The sequence below is a fragment of the Agelaius tricolor genome, unplaced genomic scaffold, assembly GCF_023055355.1.
Source record: "Agelaius tricolor isolate 1412-34295 unplaced genomic scaffold, bAgeTri1.0.p SCAF_3, whole genome shotgun sequence".
NCBI classification, from domain to species: Eukaryota; Metazoa; Chordata; class Aves; order Passeriformes; family Icteridae; genus Agelaius; species Agelaius tricolor.
In genome coordinates, this window is record NW_027269263.1 from 37,983,695 (window position 1) to 38,001,820 (window position 18,126).

Genomic DNA, 18,126 nt, shown 5'->3' on the forward strand with positions numbered 1-18,126 from the left:
CACATGTAAGATACAAGCAAATACTGCTGCCTTGATGATTAAGTGAATAGCTCATACCTCCTGCAACTTAAAGCTCCCTTAAGCATAGAAACTGGGAGAAAAATAGTTTAAAGTGGCATGATAATATCAGAGAAAATGATGAGAACTGGAGCCTAAGTACCTTCTAATACTGAGCACTTCATGGTCAGAGATTATTTCTCAAAGCTGTTGGACATCATTGGGCAGCTTAAAGATATTTTAATATTTTGGATGTTTAAATATTCCAAAATGTTTTATGCTAGTACTTAAAAAGTCAGTGAACATGTAGGTTTGAGTCTAGATTATTGCTTTAAGTTCTATATTTTCGTAAATATGTAGAAGTATAGAACCTAACCTCCCAAAAATTAATGGGATTTTCTTTCTCCATACTGAGTAATGTGTCAGCATTAACATTTGTCAGGTGAACATTTTTTTGCTGGTCCTCATGAAATGACCAAGAAAAAATTTAGTCAGTTAAATACATCTGTATTGTTTGAGTTGAAGCTGGCTAGAAAGGTTGTGCATTTCTTGTTACAATTTCTTTGCTTTCTTCATTGTTTTCAATTAGGTGTTGTATTGAAAAATTAATGAAGATGAAAATTACTATCAACTGTGTGTACAGAGAACTGGGGTTAATCTGGAATCAGGGGACATTAAGATTGATAGCAGTTTAGAGGGAAGACCATTATCACAACCATACATAAGCTTTTGGAAGGAATAAGTTCTTTCCCTCATCTCTCAGTGTTTCTAGCTGGGAGATGAAATGCAGCTAGATGCCTAAAGCATTTTATACCTCTGGCAATTTGAGCATTCATGCTTATCAGATTTTGGAAACAATAATATATATGTAAATTTCTCATCCAGTGCTATGAGACTGTCGGCAAATGTAATTACCTGTATGTGCATCTGTCTACAGTTTCCCTCTGCTGGGAAACTAATTGAAGTATGCAAAGAAGAATTTTTTTTTTTTGTTTATAGCATGTTTTCATATATTCCATAACTTTTTATTTTTCAGATATTTGAGATATTTTCCTTTCTTGAAACTGTCTCTCATAAAAGCTCACTTATTAATCTGTTTCCAAGAACTCATGTTGTGTAGATACATTTGTGCATGCGCTTAAATTTAAGTATCTGTGAAGTTACACTGATTTAAATAAAAGAAATAAATGAGCATACCTGTCAATCATATGCTAAAGGACTTTTGTCAAGATTTAATTTGCCTCGGAGTCCTAAGTTTTAGCACAGTAGCCTGTCAAAAGCCCTCTTTATGGCATTAAAGACCCAAAATCTTCAGTCTGCTTCCACTGCTACACTTAACAAAGTAACAGTGACAAGACTGGTGTATCCATCTGCTTAGAGTGATTTAGCTATTTTTGAATGTTTCTTAGTAGTGGGGCTAAGCTCTCTATCACTACTTATTCTAGATATTGAAATATCCACACTGTTAAACCACTTTTTAAAGGAAAAAACCCCAGAAACCCACCCCTTCTGCTTTGTATGCACGGATTTCCCACATCTCCTGTCAGACACTAGTGTGCATTGCTAGGCTAAATGCCTCTTCCCTTTTTTTCATTGCCAACCTGGATCAAAGAAAGAGAGAACGTGTCCGTGTCTATCCCCAGCTTCCTTTTGGAATCAGAGTGCCCTTTGTGTCTGTTACAAGCTGTGTTGTATGAAGTAAAAGGAAGATTGATTTTCACAAGCTACCATGTACCTGAAGTAATGAAAGTGGCAAATTACTTGTTCCCTGAGCAAACATGACAGGAATGTCATAGAGGGAATTTATATATATGCAAATGCACAGGGGTCACATTGGTGTTACTTTTACAAAGCGACCTTATTCACCAGGGGGGCATTTTTAAATCTGCATTAGTCTACACTGGAAAGGCTGAATAAAACTGCAAATACCTGCATTGTGTGGGATGAAGCAACTAACACAACTAATAAATAATGTACGATTCAACACAGTAGAGAAGATAATTTAAATGGCTGCATTATTTCTGTACAAGAGACTTGGGGTCTCAAGTGATTTCTACTACTCATTTAGGCTTTTTCTGAAGTAGCAAATAAAATATTTGTAATAAAAACTAAACTAAGAGGATGTGGGACTAATTTTCTACCAGATTTTTTGTCTCTTAAGCATTTTGTCAGGATTCAGTAGAAAAATAGGCTTATGTATCTCTTTGTGAACCCTTGCATTCACAGGGTATGTGTATTTGCAAAAAGCAAGTGGACCTTACTGACAGTGAAACTTCCCACATATGTAAAGCAGGAATGAATGAATTTTGAACAATTTCAAAAAAACTGTGAGAGTTGTTTTGAGAATCTGTTTTATGTAAAGAAAAGAAAAACAAGGAGCAACAGAGAAGAATGCTGTTACTCGTAGGAAACATGAAAATTTTATTTGTGTATAAGCTTTTAAAGGAAGAATAAAAGCTATTTTTTCCTTTTAGTTTTTACTCCTCAACAATAGAGATAACATGAGTTTTTACTTCACCTAAAACCAGAAAGCAAAGCAGTTTAGCACTGGTCATACAATATAAGGTAATTCCCATGTGATTCTCCTTTAATTCTGAATTGTTGGGAAGGTGGCTGATCTCAAGTCCAGAAACAAAGGAGGAAGAAAGTAGAAACACAAAAGCTTATGGATGCTACATTTAAAATACACATCTGTGCATGGCATTTTCAGTACAGCTGAATGGTTGGAGCCCATCTACTGTTGAAAGTGGGCTGACAGCGAGGTGGAGCAGTGACAAGGGGAGCCTGTTCAACACTGGAGTGTATTCACAATTTGCTGTTGTTGAGCCACACAGGGCAGGGGGAGGGATTTCTGCTGATGTGCAGCTTGTGACACTCCTCTGCGGCATCAGATATGGTTTCTCCCTGAGAAAAAGCCCTGCAGTTTTTTGTCACTAATCACTAAAACAGTCTATTCTTGAGTTCATGATACCAGACTGGTTTTGGTCTCATGGAGTGTGCTTCAGGCGAAAGAAATCTTAGGGAGCAAAAGTAACAAATCCTACGAAGGAATCCTTGTGTTGTGGTTTCAGTGAAGAGCTGGGCACAACAGAGCCATCTCACACTCAGCCTGTTTGGATTATGTGGGTGACATCTTTTTGTTATATTTTGAATGTGTTCCTGAACCACAAAAGGAGCTATCTTTCTTTTTTCTTGCTTCAAAGCACATTGATAAATGAACTCAAACACAGCAGACTTTCATGTCCTCTTTTGTGTGAAAGTGCAGAGAATTACTTGGGTTTATTTCCAGTATTTTAGGTTAGAAACTAAAGGAAATTGTTTGTTACACATAAAGCTCATGTGTAAAATTGATTTTCACATGTAGGTGTTTCCTATAGCATGGCTATTCTCTGTTTTGATCGGCTTTGGCTTATGTGGCATTATTGAACGCTGGATGGATCACAGTGAGGGAGAGGTTCTGAAGAAAAGAAAGTAAATAAAAGAATAAATGTCTCAAAAAGAAAACTATTCCAGTTAATATCTATAGTTTGTCTGTGGAGCTCTGCATCACCTCTAGTAAAAGTAGACATAATTTCAGAGCTTATTTGTTCTACTTATCACAGCCAGTTATGTTAGTGTAATGACAGTACTGAAGTGGACTCAGTTTTATTTCCTGGATGTGCTTACCCGACATAGATCAGGGTTGCAAGAGGCTAATAGTTATTTCAGAGCTGAGGTCAAATGCTACCTAGGCCCAGTGTCTTCTCAGTGCCCTATCATGGGCTGTTTTGCAAATCCATAACAAGATAACCAGCATCAGGGTTTCAGAGCCCAGGTGATAATGCATGCAGTGAGATACTGAGCTTATCTCATGGCCTCTCTGTCCTCTCCTTCTTTCCCAGCTCCTGACTCAATTTGTAAATAATGTGCCTCCATTCCAATCTCAGCTTCTTGGACCCTTCATTTTTTGTTTCTAGGGCTGTGTTGCTGCAATGTGGTCCTTGTGTGTAGCAGGACTTCTCCTAGCAGAGAGCTTCACATCTTGTTTGTGCTTATGCAGTCTCTTGCCTGTCCTTGGACTGACCACTGGGAGTGACAATGCAACAATCCCAGGTCTGGGTCTAGGGCTGCATAGTATAATTACTTGGAAGGTTAACATCATCTTCCAGCTTTTTCTATTTGAACAGCTGTATGTTATGAATACGTTAACTGATTAGAGTTTTTTTCTGTAGTTCTTCTGATGCCTCTGAACTATTAGCCCCAAACAGCTCCTTGCACTGATTTTTCTGTTAATTATGTTTATTATGAAACTATTATTAGACACAGTTCAGATTTTAGTCTTCCTAAAGGTGAATACCACTAATAACTAGTGCAGATAAATGTAATAGGCTTGTGGTGCAGAAAGTGATGAATAGTTTTTCTCATGATTGGGAAACCTAGCAATGGCAATGAGCCCAGATTTTCTGTGTCAAAGCTGAAACCCTTCCCTGGCTTTGCAGAAAACAGTCTCACTCAGTGCTAGCTTACTCCTTTTTGGTGTGCTCAGCTGTGCACAGGGGTTTACATCTTCACTCTGCCATGCATCCTGAGGGCTGCTGTTCTCAGGCAGAGAGGTTGGTTTTCTCTCCTTTCCCTGCCACTACTCTTTTTCCTGAGGCATTTGCATTTTCTGATGTGCATTTGCTGCCAGTCTCACAGAGCAGTGAGGGAATCTGGCATCAGCAGAATACAGGAAGAAACTGTATTAGATTCAACCTTGCTTTAATGGTGCAAGTCCCACTAGGTTTCAAGAAATGTTATGTAGGTGAGGAAGAAAGATTTGATTTTAATGAGAGATGACTTGGCACCAGCAGCATAACAGGTGCAGTATGAGAATGTAGAGTGAAAGAGTTAATTCATATTCTTTTCACAGAGATAGCTGTGAAAGAGCATATGCTGAATGTGCATTCTAGTCTCATTTTTTTGTTCTTATTTACAGTGACACATAATGTATTTCCCTTTAGCTTTGAGTGCTTCATAAACCTGGAGCTGATGATGAATATGCATTTTACACTCCAAAGGCACTGGGATCAGTGCAAGAAGGAAGACCTTAGAGTGGTTCACAGCACACTGTGATCTCTGCTGTGATTATTAATCAGTCAGGCTTTCAGGGGCACATGCACCATCCTGGCTACAGCACTTGCTTACTCCTCTCTCCTTTTGCTTGATAAATGTGATATCTAAACCTCTGGGAAACACATAATAAATGTGTGACTTCTGTAAAAGAATGCTGAGTGTTGTTTGCTCTGAATTCATATTTAAAAGGGTTTGCAGGGTTTAGTGGGTTGTTAGTTTCAGTCTTGTTTTCTTATACACAGCCTGCTCATCAATCTCCTGGAGAGCAAGATTGGCAGTTCTGGGGGAAGTGGTCTGGTCTGGTTTCAAGTCTGGAAGACTTAAGTGGAGTTGTGGGGTGTGTGTTGCCTTATCAGCGTGCAGAGTTATACTGGAAATAAATTTACTGAAAGGAGAGGAATTGTTTTGAAGAAGTGGAAAATGATTTAGGACTTTTAACATATTACTGGTTAAATCTGTATTAAAGTAGTCTGCGTTTCAGAGTTATGGTTGCCCAAGATAGTACACAAGCAGAGGAGAAGAGATTCACCTGAATTCCTTTGGATTTCTTAGGAATTCAATAGGAGATAAATGTGCAACCATAATGAATTAATGCATTTTTTTCTGCTCATAAAAACAATCTATTTCTAGGCATTACAATACAGCAACAATTTTGCTCAAGTGATCAAATTTTCTAGTATAAATGGTTTGAAATAGTTATCATTGTTCTATTGGCCTATCAGCAGACACATGACCATTGTGTAGAGCTGTTTTATAGCCAGCTCCCTAGGCTTCTTCCACAGGGATGAAGTGAGAGAAGAACTCCTTACTGTACCCTCTTGCCACTCTCTGCACAACTGTAATCCTTAAGCACTAGAGCCTACATGCCTGAACTTGTCTTTTTGGCAGGTGGAGGGGTATTTTGTCTTTGGAGGAGGTTACTGAGAAATAAGTCATGTGCTATCTTGTGCTTGAACCACTCTGGTGGCTGCTGTCACAGTGAAAACATCACTGAGAAGATGAGGGGAGCTCTGTGCAATTTTCCTTGGTGCAGTTAATCAGATCTTTTCATTACCCAGAGGTAGTGAGGGAGAGGGTAGTGAATCTGCCCTGCTCTATTTCATGTTTACAAACCCCTCAAGTCTTCCTAACAGGATTTCTCTGCAGGAGGATTGAGACATGAACTGAAGGTCTATTCAGATCTGTTATTGCCTTAGGACTCATTGCACAATCCAAAAAGAGCTACAATCCCAAAAGTTAGAAACACCACTGTATGATCAGAGACAACTGCAGGGCCATGACTGGCTGCAGACAGAGCAGTGGAACTGCTCAGTTTGTCAAGACCTGCTCAGAGATGAACGGGTTCATCCTTCTTGCCAGCTTTGAGTATGCTGTGGTTATGAACACTGTTTGTGCCCTGAGAGAAATTATGATGATGCTGAATTCTCCTGGTACTGACTAGGGTGGAGGAGTGCTGTCAGACCAGGGTGGGAGGTTATGTTGCTACTTATGTACCTCATTTAGAGCTCAGCAGAATTTAAGACTTTAAGACTGTGAGCTGGACACTTATGAAAAATTAGTAAATTCTCCTTAAATTAAGAAAAATATGTATTTTTAAGAAATCTTAAGATAAATATTTAATTTTGTGTATTTTTATTTTCAGGATGAATAAGAGATACTTACAGAAAGCAACAAAAGGAAAACTGCTAATAATAATATTTGTTGTAACACTGTGGGGGAAATTAGCATCTGGGGCAAATCATCATAAAGGTAAGAAATTCTGTTCTGTTCTATCATGTTGTGTCTGTGGCCTCCACCAACAAATTCAGAAGGGTCTGGGCTATGCCACCTTTCCTCCTTATGCATATTTATGTCTCCTAATACTGGTTCACTAATCAGTGAATTAGCATTTCACTAAATGCCAAAAAAGAGTAATAAAATAAGAAAAAGATAGTGAGTACATTTTATCTCATAAAAATAGTTATCAGCAGATATATATGATGCAAATGAATTTCTGGAAAGAAACAATTTTTAGTAGCTTATATGATGTTTCTGTGTGCAGTTATCTACCAAGATAAACTTAATGGATAATGTATATTGAATGAGATTGCTTCATCATCAAAAAAAGACTGCCACTTTGCAGTATTGTCTGGTTTCTATGCTTTGATCCTAACACCTCAGCAGGAACTTTTTGTGACAAATGTGAGATTTGTTTCCCCTTGGTCATTCCAGACCTTAATATGTATGTATTCATACCAGCACAAGATGTGATGGATTATTTAATATTGTAAGAAGCTCTTTCTTTTGCATGTGTGTTTCTGTTAACCCTAACACAAGGAACAAGCTCTCCAGATTCACAAACAAATGCCTTCTTATAGGCTAATAGGACTTGAAATGTGATCTGCAGTATTACAGGATTTTGAACTCCATTTCTCATCATCATATAGCGTCTGTTGGCTGTTTATCTGCTTATACAAGATCAGAATAAGCTCTAACAACCTGGATAAAGCAAGGATGGGACACAAACATTTCCACAAGCTAAGGAGTTAAACCCAGAGGAAGGATTAAAAAAAATCCCAGTTAGTTAATTTCTCTGATGCCATGTACATTTTATGATGTTCACTCTGATGATAGGATTTTATGAGCAGGTGTTTTTATGTATCAAGCTGCTAGATATTTTTCTGTTGTGTGAAGATACCTTTCTTCAAAATGACCCTCTGATTAAGGACTTCAGGATGCAGAGACACTTATGCAAAGTGTTATAGAAGTTGCAATTTGACTGCAGACAAAACAGAATGTGATGTGGTCCAGCAGGCCACCAGGTGGGTGTCATGCCAGTGAAGAACTGTGCTGATAGCCATTCCTGTTCAGTCTTGTTCCCCCTCCAAACCAAAACACAGATTTCTGCTGTGGCTTCCCAGTTTAACTGTCTATTGGAAAAGAGCCAAGATATCCTAGCCTGCATTCAGAATTCTTTTGCTTTGATTATTTCTCTTTAAACATCCAAAAAGTCAATATCCAGACCATTTTGATTCCATGTGCAAGGTCTGGTCAAGCTGTGTTTGCTTCTGTGGAATTCAAACTTTGCCAAAGTATGCTTGCTGTACTTTTTGGAAAACTGATGAGTAAAACCTATCACCATGGATTACATAGAAACAAATTATAACCATAAGGACTATTTTGGGATTTAGTGCTTCATAATTGAGAAAAAAAAATCCACCACCAGTTGTAGCTTAGCTGTGTGAGAGGAACCCAAGCAGAACTATACATTGATTATCTGGACAGTGTTTGTTGTTTAAACCTCAGCCTTAGAGCAGAGATAACTCAAGGAATATTTAATTTAATTTTTATAGATAGAAAAATGCATGGTCCCCCTTAAAAATGAGATTATTCGCTGTAGGGTCTTTATATTCCTGCAAGCTAACAAAAAGCTCTCTTTTCCTTTTTGTATCTTTTCATGCCTTTAACAAAATATATGAAGTTTTGCAGGAAAAAATAATAATGAGAAGCATGACTTGAGTTTTTAATTTAGAAAAGCAGCTACTTTACCTGTTCTATTTCTTTTGGAAAGAAAATATATTCAGAAATATTTTGGCTTGTGGATTTAGTAAATCAGCTGCACTCACTATACTGGGGATTTTTAAAAAAAGCAAAACTCAGAGTTATGCAGCTCAATTACCATTGATTTCTAAAGGTACTGGGAGTTTGAATTCCCATTGTGTCATAGAAAATCTTCCCCCTGCTCTCATGGCAAAAATGGAGCTAAGGTACATTGAAGGAGAATTTGATGGTGATCACCTTTGCATGGATTTTCCAAATACTGAGAAACGTGAGGTTTTTTCAGCCCTAATTATCCCTAGCATCATTAATCTTCATTTATAGAAGTCCTTACTAACATATTGACATGACAAACCCTTAATGACTTTGAAGGGGCCCCTACAATTCTAAAAATCAATAATCTGCATTTTAAAAAAATCTTTACTTTCCTATTGACTTACTCATATTATTCACTAGTTGCACTAACTTTCAAACGCGTCTCTTTTTCAGAAAGCTATTGTTAAAGAAAAGACAAAGTACAAGAAGAAAAAGATCATCAGTGTGTGAAAAATTGTTTAATGAGCATTCTGCTCTCCAGGCAGACTTCAGGAGGAATATAAACAGATGACTCTGACAGGCTATGAGTAGACTTGTTGTGCTTATTTCTGGGATATGGCACAAATGAAAACTCCCAAGTCAGCAGCAAGAAAAATAGCGGCCAAGGCAGGGCATGGAAAACAAGGCTCTGAGGACCAATTGAGCAACAGGGTTACAAGCTGGGGTTTCAGAATACATCTTTTCAGTGTGATGTGTGTGGGTGCCAAATCCACCTCTCTTTCTCTTGAGAAGTCTGGTTTGAAGAGACTTCTGCTCCCATTATCTTGACTGATGGCTGGAGTTTCATCATTCTGGACAGTAAGTCCAAGAGCTAAGAATGTTAAACAGTGTTTAAAACAACACAAATCTTGCTCCTTTTTTTTACTGCACACAGGACTATGAGTTCTTCAGTGTGATTCCTGGCTGTGCAAATGCTTATATTCCATTTATCCTGTCTTCTGTAAAAAAACCCCAGTAACTTTGCTTTTTTTTTTTCATTTTGCTGGAACCTGATACCATGGTGGTGGGTGCCTTACCCAAGCACGTGCACCTGAGAATCAGCTTGCAGCAACAGCTTGCATTTGTGCTGCAGTAGCTACATCTGAGGAGAAAGGCATATCAGTCCCCAAAAGGATGTTGTCAAGTGTATGAGTCGAAAAACTGATAAAGACTAATCCTGATCCTACTACACATTGCTAGCCCTTGGAAAACAAACAAACCTGTACAAACACACAGTGTTTGCTGGCAGATATGGCAGGCAGGCATCAGTTTGGCATCACTGCCTTTTTGCTATTTCTGTCATAGGGAGCATGAATTGATTTGATGACCATTGTATCACAGCCCATGTTTAAGGTGTCTAGTGTTGAACTGGTCCTTTTGAGAAAAAAATATGCTGATACCCCCTTACAAGCACTCCTTTCTAGAGAAGAGACTACGGTGGCACAAAATTTCTACTCTAAAATTAAAAACTCTTTCAAAATACATAAATCTATGAACTTTTTTATCACTAAGGGTTTTTTAAATTGATAATGCAATAAAATATTCTAATTAAATGAAGAGTGCCTTTGTATCTAAGTATAGTTTAATATTTCTCAAAATGCAAAACAATAAGTTTAACATTAGTTTTAAATCCTGGAAAAAATAAGAAGTAACTTAAAAATATGGCTAACGATGAATGCTTACATGCCAGAAGGAATTTGTTACAGAACCAGAAAACACTCTAGGTAGATAAGTAATTGAATATTTTTTGACTTATCATGAAAAGTCATGATAATTTATTTTTATTTTTAAAAATTTACTCAGAAGCTGAACTCATTAATCTGATGCCTATTTTATAGATAAACTAAACTATTGTACAAGATGCAGAATTGCTGCTCCTACTTGTCTCTGACTAAATTTGCACTAAATTAGAAGTCTGAAGGAATGTCTTTCTACTCACAAGGAGAAAATGAATTTTGGTTTCTCCTTGCAGCGGAGGAGCTGTTCCAAAATTCAGCTGAATGAAGGAGCCCCTAAATCTGGTGGTTAGGTCACCCATCTTGGATGGGTCTGCCTTCCTCAGCCACCTTGCTGAGGCAGGAACACTGCTGGCACCAGTGCTGTGATGTAGCCTGTGCCATACGTGCCTGGAGTTTGGGAATGGGTATGACTATGAGAACCCAGAAACTACATTCCTAATGTTTTGAGACTCTGTCTGGGTAAGACTAGAGAATATACCAAATGGTGACATAGGAGGTCTGTGAAGTATTCAAACTCTCAGTAGAAATACCTTCATCATGAGGTTATAGTGGTTTAGTATGGGTTTACATTTGTCCTTTCTGTTGAGTATTTTACACTGTGTAGAAGATACCATTCATAATGCAGAGGCCATTTGTATTAAAATTAAAAACAGAAAGTAGCCTCAGTGCAGAATACAGAAACCAGATACAGACATTCCTTCTTCCACCTAAGTAACCACTAGAGAGCTGCATGCTCCCTTGTTTTCTTTTGAGTGAGCTGAGTGAGCCCGATTGGAGGTGATGCCATTCTTTGGGGACATAAGAGATGTGGTTTGAGCTACAAAGGGCACCAAATTCAGGTCTCCCAGTTCCACTCTGGGAGTTCTAATATAAGGGCTAAGCAGATGCAGTACTGTTTTTTCCTCAGTTTGCACTTTTTTTGAAGTATCTGTACTGTAATGTTTGTTGAGGGATCTGACCCTGCTGATACATTCACCTTCTGGTTGTGTGGACCTGTCAAAGGACAGAAGAGTTGTTCTGCATATTCCCAGGTTCTTTACTGGAATTAGAAAATAAATTGTCCAATATTTAAATGAGGGAAGTTTCAGGCATGAAGAGGAATGTGTGTGGATGCCTTAGGAGCTGACAGGCGAGGCTGGAAACTGGTGGGTAGGGTCTGTCAAAATATTAGATGGACACATCCACTCATGTATTATTTTTCTGTCAGTCCTGCCTCATGCTAGTACTCTTTTGTCATATTCGCTGTCTCAAACATGGACCATCTTATCTCTTATAGAAGTTTGGCCCAGAGATAAATTCTTTTAAATGAGAGTGCTTTGTGTGCAGCTTTCACTAACCTAATTCTAACTGTAATTAATGTTTAAATATAGAAACAAAGGAAGATGATAGTTATTTTAGCAGGCATAGGGAAGGAAGATATTAGATGTTCTTATCTAACTTGAGCCTGATTTGACAGTTTCAGTCATCAGGATCAGAACCTATCCAAAAATTGCCATTTCCTTGAAGATAAAATAGAAGAGTGAGTCAAAAACTTTTGTATCAGTATCTGTCACTGCAATCTAAAATGTTAATACCATATCTGTTAGAATTCAGGAGATAACATTCCTTGGCCTTCTGCCAGGATCAAAAGGGAAGAAGAATCTCTTATTGCTAAGGTGCCAGTAGTTCTGATGGTTCACTAGGACATGGGTGCAGAAATCATTGCAATAGCAGAGTTGTGCCTATTTCTTCCCTGTGCTGCCAGCTCCATCACAGCAAATGTCTGCCTTCATATTTACCCCATTCCCAACCTCACCTTGGCTGGGCAACTTGTCTGTCCTTGAAGCAGCCATGGAGGGACAAGTTCCAGCATTGCAATGATGCATCGTGCATTTTGCCTTAGACTGATCACTTAAAAGTATTTCTATTCATATTTGGCAAGTAGTATGGCTTCTTGAGGTTTTTCTGAGAAAAGGAAAAGAACAGGTTTTTTTTTTTTTTGGGCCTGGTCTTGTAATCCCTATGCCAGATTTTTACTAACTTGCCACAAGTAAGTACACAGGGTAATTTTCTTGAATACATTCAGTTTTGAAATTGTGGCGTAAAGAAGATGATTGCAAAAAATATTATATTCTTATAAAAGTTGTAGAGTTGATTTTACAGTTTCAAATTCCAAACTTTTTAATATTTTCCTTTATAGTAATGCTATCTTCCTTTAGATAACTGTCCTACCAATCAAATGTTTCTTTAGCCAATTTCTGTTTCAGAAGATTAAACTTTCCTATACTTCTTTGTTAGGAAAATATTGTAAGATCTTAGGACTGAAAAAACCACTGATAATATGCTTATTCTCCTGTTACTTGTTCCTGTCATGAGTAAATGTTGACATTTCCCTAATGCTGGAATCAGACCCACTTTTCCAGTTTTATATTCTTGATCTCAAATTCCTCCAGAAGAGTTTTTATGTGTACTGAGTAATACGTTCTTCTAGACTCCTTTATTCTTATGCCTAGGAAAACAGAGTGATTGCATTTGCATGCCACAGTTTTTGCTAAAATCATAAAAATAGTATAAAATAAATTGTCACGCAGTATTCTCTCTTGAACCTGTGGATCAAATTTTTTTTTTTGGTTAACTTTTTAAGTGCTCAATTAATGTAGCACATAGTGATGCATATTTTGTTAGCCTTTCCATATTTAAAATATTATTTTCTGGGCTTGCAGTTATATGCTGAATTTTTCATTTGCCTAAATGTATATCATGTCATAAAGAATGTCTTAAATAAAGATGTTAGATGCAGCTGTGATCAGAAAGGAAGAGAAGGACTGTTTAGTGACCTGGAGACACCTGTCATACATCGTGGAGCAAGATGCTGTGCCACAGCAAGCCATGGCATTGCTGCAGTTGCCTGTGCCCACTCTCCAGACCCTTCCCTCTTTCTGAAAACAGTTTTACTCATTGAGTGTACTGGCTGTGCTCTTTTAAGAGGATCTTTCCAGTACAGATATATAATATAGGAGGTGTAAACAGGACAATTGTTACAAAATTTTAAAGGTAAATATCAGATGAGTTTACACAAGTGAACCTTTTGAGGAAATTTTCTGTCTCTATATAAATACTTAATTCTGATAACAAAAGTCTACTGAGTTACTCTGAGAATGTGAATTCTTATGTGCAGGAAAGCTCTCCATGTATTTATGGTGGAAGTTTCCAGCCTTGGAATTGGACATGAGATGTAGAAAAGGCTGTGTTTGGATCTTCTGATGGCTTTGGAGCCAATGGTTGGATTATCTTGAGGTATATTGGATGGTCATGACAAGTTTATATCCAAGACCCTGAAATCAGCTTTCTGTGGTAGAGAAATCAAGCAGATTTGTCTCCACTAGTGTGACAATTTAATTTTTTCCTGTCTTTTTTCCTTTAAGAAATACATCTGGGAATATCCAACAAGAATGTAATTGAAAAGAAAATCTGATTAGTTTACAGTTTCCTTTACATATTGTCTCAAAATTTAACATTTTAAGATCATAGAATTCTTATAAATCAAACATAATGAGTCAATATCATGTTACAATTACAGTCTGATCCTTAACAGTATGTGTGTGGAACTAGATGATCTTTAAGGTCCCTTACACCACAAACCACATGTTTAAAATTAATGTAATGGCAGGATTAGAACCAATTCTATTTTCAAAGTCAACATCTGCTTTCCTGTACGGAGGCCATATATATATATTGTATTGTCAGTATTGTTTTTTGCACTGTCCCTTGGGCTTTCCAACACACATTCCATACAATCAACAATGACTGTCCCATATGTGTGCTGGTGCCTGCTGCATACCCCATAATCCAAATCAAAGGATTTCACATACTCATTGTTTGGTTTGTGCCTGAAAAAGCACATCTCATGTAGAGATTATTTCTATAACATTCAGGGCATATGTTAATCTGATTTTGATTTGTATTAATTTTCTGCTGCTGATGTATAAAGACTGTGCCCTTCTCTCTTGACACTCTTCACTGAATTTACTCAACAATAGCGTTAGTAATTGCTTGTACAATGTCACATTTTAGAACAGCTGTTCTTTAGTCATACAGGTGCCAAGGAAACTTTCAGAAACAGTCAGCTGTTCTGGGAAGTATACATATAAAAATATTTTCCTTGTTTTGATTTGCAGTTTATTTCTCAGAAAGTTTCTTTCTGAACAAAAAATTGAGTTGTGTTCACTGTGGAGCTGAGGGAATTTACTCTTTTAAGGTTCACTGGGGCAGTCTTTCTCTGCCATAGAGAGTTAGAATTATAGAATAATAGAATTTTTTAGGTGGGAAAAGGCTTTTGTGGTTGTGAGTCCAGCCATAAAGGACTCAGTGCAAATTTGTAAAATTTGTAATCATTTTAGAAGACAATGTACAAACATATGCATATGTATGTAAGAGGTATGAGGGACTTGGATGAAAGAGGAAAATGCAAGGTCGTCAGTGCTGAAATAGTTTACATGGACCATTTTAGTTTTTAAGTGCTTATAATTTATTTATGGGAGTTTCAAAAAATAGTGGTGATTTTCAAAACTAACTGAAAACTCAGGGAATTTTCCACAACATCTAGTTTTAGGCATCTCTTCTAGATTCTCTGAAACAGCCTTCAGAGCTCATTCTTTTCAAAAAGTGAGAACTCAAGCTTTAAGTGTGAGTTTTTCCCTGAATTCCTATATCAAATGATTTACAAACTGTTGGACAGCTTCTGGAACTTTTAGAAAGTCTCTTAGCAGGAGGACTTGGTTTAGAAGTTCCTTCGTCTGCCTAAAAGCTCTTCTCCTGTATCTGGGTCATAATGTCTGAATGAAATTCTAAAGGTCTTATTTTATTTCTAATTTTCAAAAAGAGTCTCATTTTGCAGTTCAGAAGCCAGTGAAATCTGGTTTGTGACAGATTTATTTATATCTGTGTATTATTCTGCAAATGTCATTCTGTTGTTTAAAAAAAAGCTGTTAGCTGTTAAACCTGGATTTTATATTTGTTAAATTTTTCCTTGTTGAGCAAAAATACACATAATCAGAGAATTGTTGATGTGGGAAGGGACCTCTGGAGATCATCTAGGTTCACGTGGAACAGGCTACACAGGATAGTGTCCAGGCAGGTCTTGAATATCCCCAGAGAAGGAGGCTCCACAACCTCTCTGCACAGCCTGTTCCAATGGTCTGATTTAATTCAAACTTTTAGAGAGATGCTTCTGCCTGAATTAAGGTGTAAATGAGATCATACCTTGGAGTCAATAGTATGGATTTTATTTAACAGTAAATGTGAGATAGAGACAGAGAGATAGAAAGAAATAGAAAAAAGTCTGGGGGGGGGGGGGGGGGGACGGTGGGAGAGAAAAATAGTGACAGAGGGACAGATTAAGTAGAAAATGTAGAAAATGTCACCATTCCATGGTACCTGCTGGTGTCATTGAGCCTCTTTGATTTTCTTGGTGGTGAGGGTCCCTAAAACAGAGTTCAGTGGATTAATACCTGTTCAGGCAAGGTGGGAACCCCCAGGTGACTCTTCTGGGGGAGACAAGTTTGCTACTGTCTCTTGCAACAGACTCTGGATCTGTTGTGCCACTTTGGTCATGTGTAGTCCCCTGGTGCAAAAAAATCCTTTGTAACAATGTTTAAGCCATTAACTCTAACATTTCAGTCTCTCACACACTCTCACAGGAAAGCAGTTTTTCATCAGATTCAGACTGAATTTCCTGTTTCAGTTTCTGTTTGTTGCCCCTTGTCCTGGCACTGGGCACCACTGAACAGTCTGGCCTCATCCTCCTGGCAGCAGCCCTTAAGATATTTGTGTGCATGCAGGGAAAGTCTGGAAGAGCTGTTACATTTGCAAAGAAATAGTAGTGAAATTCTGACCATCCTTTGGGAGTGTGGAAGTGCCCTGTAACTGTGGCCAAGAAAAACCCACTTCTGTACTTAGATGGGAGCAAAACCATGGCATGCTTACTGAGGGATGGGCACTTGCTTGGGGGTTCGGATGACAGAAAGCAAGAAAATCATAAAAGAGCACTCTGCTTGTGCAGCTGTCTTTTACCAGGCTGAGCAAGAATTCTCTCTGTAATGATGAGGAGGCTGAGGCAGGAGCTGCCAAATCTGTCTTGTTCTTTTTTCCCCATAGATTTGTATAACTCTTGTACTCAAATTGTTCTCAAGTAAATGCAGTAGACTTAGAATTCCTTTTTGCAAAATACTTCTGGCTTCAATATCAAGTGCCCTTGAATGACTAAAGTATAAACCTGAATGTGTGTGTTATTTTGGGTGAATGCAGAGCTGCAGAAAGGATATACACAATAAAAGTATTCTGTTAAGACCAACACAAATCTTGGGTGCATTGTGCCATTGTATTTTTAGGTGCAAGTTATTAGAATTGCTTCAGCTGAGTCTATGTTCCAGAGCTGTGTATGAGAGGAGAGCTGCCTGAATTACTGAGAAGGTCAGAATTGTTCTGGATCCAGGTTTTGAACCCAAAGCTATGTATGTGTCTGATGAGTGGGGAGCAAACATGAACCACCTCAGCCTGTAGTTCTAACTCAGTGAATAGAACTGATCATAGAAAAGACCAAAACCATCATTAGATTCCTTCAGTGAACTGAAAGACTGAGGAAAAAACAAAGTTTTAAAAATCAGACAGATAGCAGAAAGTATTGTACCTGTGAAAAACACAATGAAGATATTTCTAACGTAAACAACTTATTTGAAACTTTGTTCAGTTTTGCTCTATTATGTAATATGCTACTGATAGAAAAAAAATATTACTAGTGCTAAACTTTCATCTAAGATGCATTGGCATGTGTCAGATTAACTGTGGAAATTTTCTGAAATGGAACCCAGAAGGTGTGCTAACTGCAACACACCGCAGCGTGGAAAGTAAATATATATCCAGCAAGTGAATATTGAGAAAAGAAGCATCTGGAAGAAATGGGAATTTTGGATTCTTAATTGCCTCATTCACCCCAGAACATCTGCCAGAGATATTAAGAGCAAAAATGACTATATCTGAGAGAAGATAAAAGTTTAAATAAGGAAGGAGGAAGGGTAATTTTGTGCCATCTTGGTACATTGCTGCACACTGTGCATATGAAAGCTGTTTAAATATCTTTTTTCCTGCTAGTTTTGGTAAAAAATTGTCTTAGGAGAGTTAAAGTACTGTTTCCTCTGTCTGTGTTTATGTTTTAAAAACCTGTGAAAATCCAGAAGATCTCAGTTATGAAAAGTAAATGGTCCATATTTTCTCCTTTATGGTAACAAAATATTGCATGCTAGAAAGGTGTGTTGCAGAAGACAAAGGGCATCCTGCAGAGGTTGTGCCCTGGAAACATCTGAGAAAAGAATTCACCTTTTATCCTCCTTAGGCCACTCCTGTTCATCTATTAACCTTTTATCCTCCTTAGGCCACTCCTGTTTCATCTATTGTTTAGGTGATCACCAGTCGTGGAAATGTCTCCTGGGGAATTGCAGGAATGAAGTGAACTCAGGCCCTCTGACTAATGTTAGGGAAGAAGATGGGATTGGACACAAACAGCTAAAAGTGGGGAAATAGGAGGAGCCCCATTACACAGGGCTCAGTGGTCTTAGCTCATGACTTTCATGACTTTTCTGTTTTTGCCCTGCAAATTGCAAGATGCATTTTCTGCAAAGAGATTTGAGGACAGAACACACATTTTTCA

The 18,126-nt window shown here is 37.8% G+C and overlaps 1 protein-coding gene across 6 annotated transcripts in view; it reads left to right on the forward strand.

Annotated features, from left to right (window-relative positions):
• TAFA2 (TAFA chemokine like family member 2) overlaps positions 1-18,126 on the forward strand; it is a 182,247-nt gene that overhangs the window by 124,886 nt on the left and 39,235 nt on the right. For all 6 annotated transcript variants that reach the window (XR_011678621.1, XR_011678622.1, XR_011678624.1 and 3 more), the window contains exon 2: positions 6,734-6,840. Coding sequence is in view for 2 of the 6 variants with exons in the window: in XM_071423532.1 (XP_071279633.1) it covers positions 6,735-6,840 (106 nt within the window). In the remaining 4 variants the exon portion in view is untranslated. The remainder of the gene's footprint in view (positions 1-6,733; positions 6,841-18,126) is intronic.